The 2,590-nt window shown below is 33.4% G+C and overlaps 1 protein-coding gene across 1 annotated transcript; it reads left to right on the forward strand.

The window, feature by feature from the left end:
- Positions 1 to 13: 13 nt before the first annotated feature.
- LOC116345537 lies at positions 14 to 2,213 on the forward strand. The gene is made up of 3 exons (XM_031774975.1): positions 14 to 1,198; positions 1,283 to 1,424; positions 1,490 to 2,213. The coding sequence occupies exons 2-3, from the start codon at positions 1,383 to 1,385 to the stop codon at positions 2,090 to 2,092; spliced, it is 645 nt and encodes a 214-aa protein (XP_031630835.1). The 5' UTR covers positions 14 to 1,198; positions 1,283 to 1,382; the 3' UTR covers positions 2,093 to 2,213.
- The last annotated feature ends 377 nt before the right edge of the window (positions 2,214 to 2,590 follow it).

The raw sequence follows: 2,590 nt of genomic DNA on the forward strand, positions 1-2,590 counted from the left end.
TTATTATGCCGCATTTGTCTTGCTTCAATATCGTCGTTTGGTTTTGATTTCAAGTTCCGTATTTCCGTGAGTAAAAAATTTGTTTAAAAAAAATTAAAAGCCAAACGCAGTGTAAGCCATGTGTACAGCTCACAACGTTTAGCCTTTCGTCTTTGCTTCAATATCGTCGTTTGGTTTTGAGTTCAAGTTCCGTATTTCCGTGAGTAAATAAATTGTTTAAAAAAAATTAAAAGCCAAACGCAGTGTGAGCCATGTGTACAGCTACAATTCCTACAGAACTTCTACGGAATGTCCACGGAATTTCTATGGAACTTCTACGGAATTTCAACGGAACTTCCACGGAATTTCAACGGATCTTTTGTGGAACTTCTACGGAACGAGAGTCAAGCGCAATAAGGGCACACTATATAAACGCCATCTATTAATAACCGACTAACCACAATGTAAATCAAACGTATCTGTTTCCCCTTTTTATTTACTCCCTTCTCCTCTCGCTATACGTTTACATTGTAGTTAGCCTGTTTTACAAAGATGTCGTTTCTGTGTAAGATGTGTGACGTCACAATGTATTTATATGGATAGCGCTCGACTCTCGCTACGGAAATGGAACGGAGACTCCGCGGAAACGGAACGGAACGGATTCGATGTTGGTTGATTTTATATTAAATCTACCAAAATTGAATTAAAATTACCACATTTTTTCTCTCTGTGCGGGGGTAAATTTTGAAAAATCAAACGGGGTCGATAAAAATACGAGAGATAAACACAATAAGGATAGATTATATAAACGCCATCTGATATTAACCGGCGAGCAGATGGAACTAAGAATAATTGAATTTCATTGATAGCCGAAATGAAGAAAAGACAAAAAACCATAAGAAAGATAATGTAATTAAAGTATCAAATTGCATCGAATAATATTACTTTTTCTTACTTTCAAGAAAATTTTACACATTTTTGACAGCCAATTCCCAATTTTTGACAGCCAAATTTTCCTATTTCTGACAGCCAATTCCCGATTTGTCACAACCAAACGCACCATTTTTGACAGCCATTTCCCTATTTTTTGGGGGTCAATTCCCCATTTTTGTCAGCCAATTTCCCATTCTTATACACCAAAACCATTTTACCTAAAATTAATTCTATTCTTTTCTCCCCTTAGGTATTTGGAATTAAATGCAAACTACTACAAGGCTACGTATGATAATTTTATAATTTCTTTTTCCATTCTGTTCCATTACTTATTGATTAATTTCCATTCTTTTCTTCTGGTCAACTCTAGGTATTATTTGGTCCAAATCAGTTTCAAACAAAGCAATGAATTGAAGTGCCGATCATTGTTATTACAATTACCGCGTAAAAGCAACGAACAAGATAAGAAAATGAGCCTCTTTGACATTCATCGAAGTCGTAATCTATTCAAAGTGAATACCATACAAAAGATAATTTATAACATGGATTCTAAACGCCCCTTTTTATGCACGTACAGGTAAAGGAGTCCATGCAATTGAAAGCCGTTCATAATTTAGGATCATTCAACAAATACATGGAAAAGTGTTTGAACCTTTTGAACAAATACCTTGAAATCACACCGAATTGGTACTCACAATTGGTACTTGTTCTTCAATTTAATAAAGTTACCAGAAATCGTGCATGTTTGCATCTAAAATTACATCAAAAGCAACGTTTGTACACGGTCATTTTTATGAATTTCATTCGAATTGCTAACAGTCATTTGCGTCAATTTAGTCAAAATACAGCCAAATCAAAGTCTTTTCTTAACTTCTTAATGAAAATTTATGAGTTGTATGGAATTTTGAATTCAGATTATATTGAATCCATGCACATTAATGCTTATTCGAAATTGTTGATTGAATGTTATCGTTTATGTGCTAATGGTGCCGCTACTAAGCACATGACTGGCAAATCAAACAACGATGAATTTCAAAAAGCACTGGATTTTTGTGCCATAGAATCAAAAAAAATAACAAAGAAACCGCCAACTAAGGCAAACCAAGCGGACAAAAACAATCCTGCAACATCATCAAACACGGATGAAATGGTAAACCCAAAAAAACTCAAATCAAAATAAGAGGAGAAAACCACTTTTTTATGAATTGATAATTTAATATATTCTTTATAATGTAAATATTATTATTGTCGAACGAACGTTAAAATATTTTAATAATGATTCAGAAGTAAAATAAAAAAATGTGTGTGCATATTAAAATTTATACGAAACTCAAAGATTACACCGAAGTCTTTTTATTCTGTGAAATGGTCGCAATTTTTGGGCAGTCAGCAAATGAATACACTTTTTCGTTCATTTTTCCTGGACTTCTGCAGCCATCGAAGTTGATTTTTAAGGGGTCATAAGTATATTTTCACTTTTCACTTAAGTTATAGTAAATGTCAATGTAGCTTATTTTCCCAACAAACATTTGCTGTGGCAAATTCATCCATTATCGGGCATATGTTGACGGTCAATATTGGGGTTGGATTTGTGTGTAGTTTCAGTCAATTTTACCGTCAAAATGGAAAGGAAAAAAAAAGAAAAAAACAATTCAGTTAGATTGAATGCAAAAATAAA

The sequence above is a fragment of the Contarinia nasturtii genome, unplaced genomic scaffold, assembly GCF_009176525.2.
Source record: "Contarinia nasturtii isolate CC-2019 unplaced genomic scaffold, AAFC_CNas_1.1 Cnas_scaffold_1311, whole genome shotgun sequence".
Taxonomy (NCBI): Eukaryota; Metazoa; Arthropoda; class Insecta; order Diptera; family Cecidomyiidae; genus Contarinia; species Contarinia nasturtii.

Excerpts from the sequence above, each read along its gene's own strand:
- LOC116345537 (XM_031774975.1), top strand. The coding sequence starts at position 1,383 with ATGAGCCTCTTTGACATTCATCGAAGTCGTAATCTATTCAAA. Across the intron at positions 1,425-1,489 it reads GAAGTCGTAATCTATTCAAA|GTAAAGGAGTCCATGCAATT; the intron begins GTGAATACCATA and ends ATGCACGTACAG.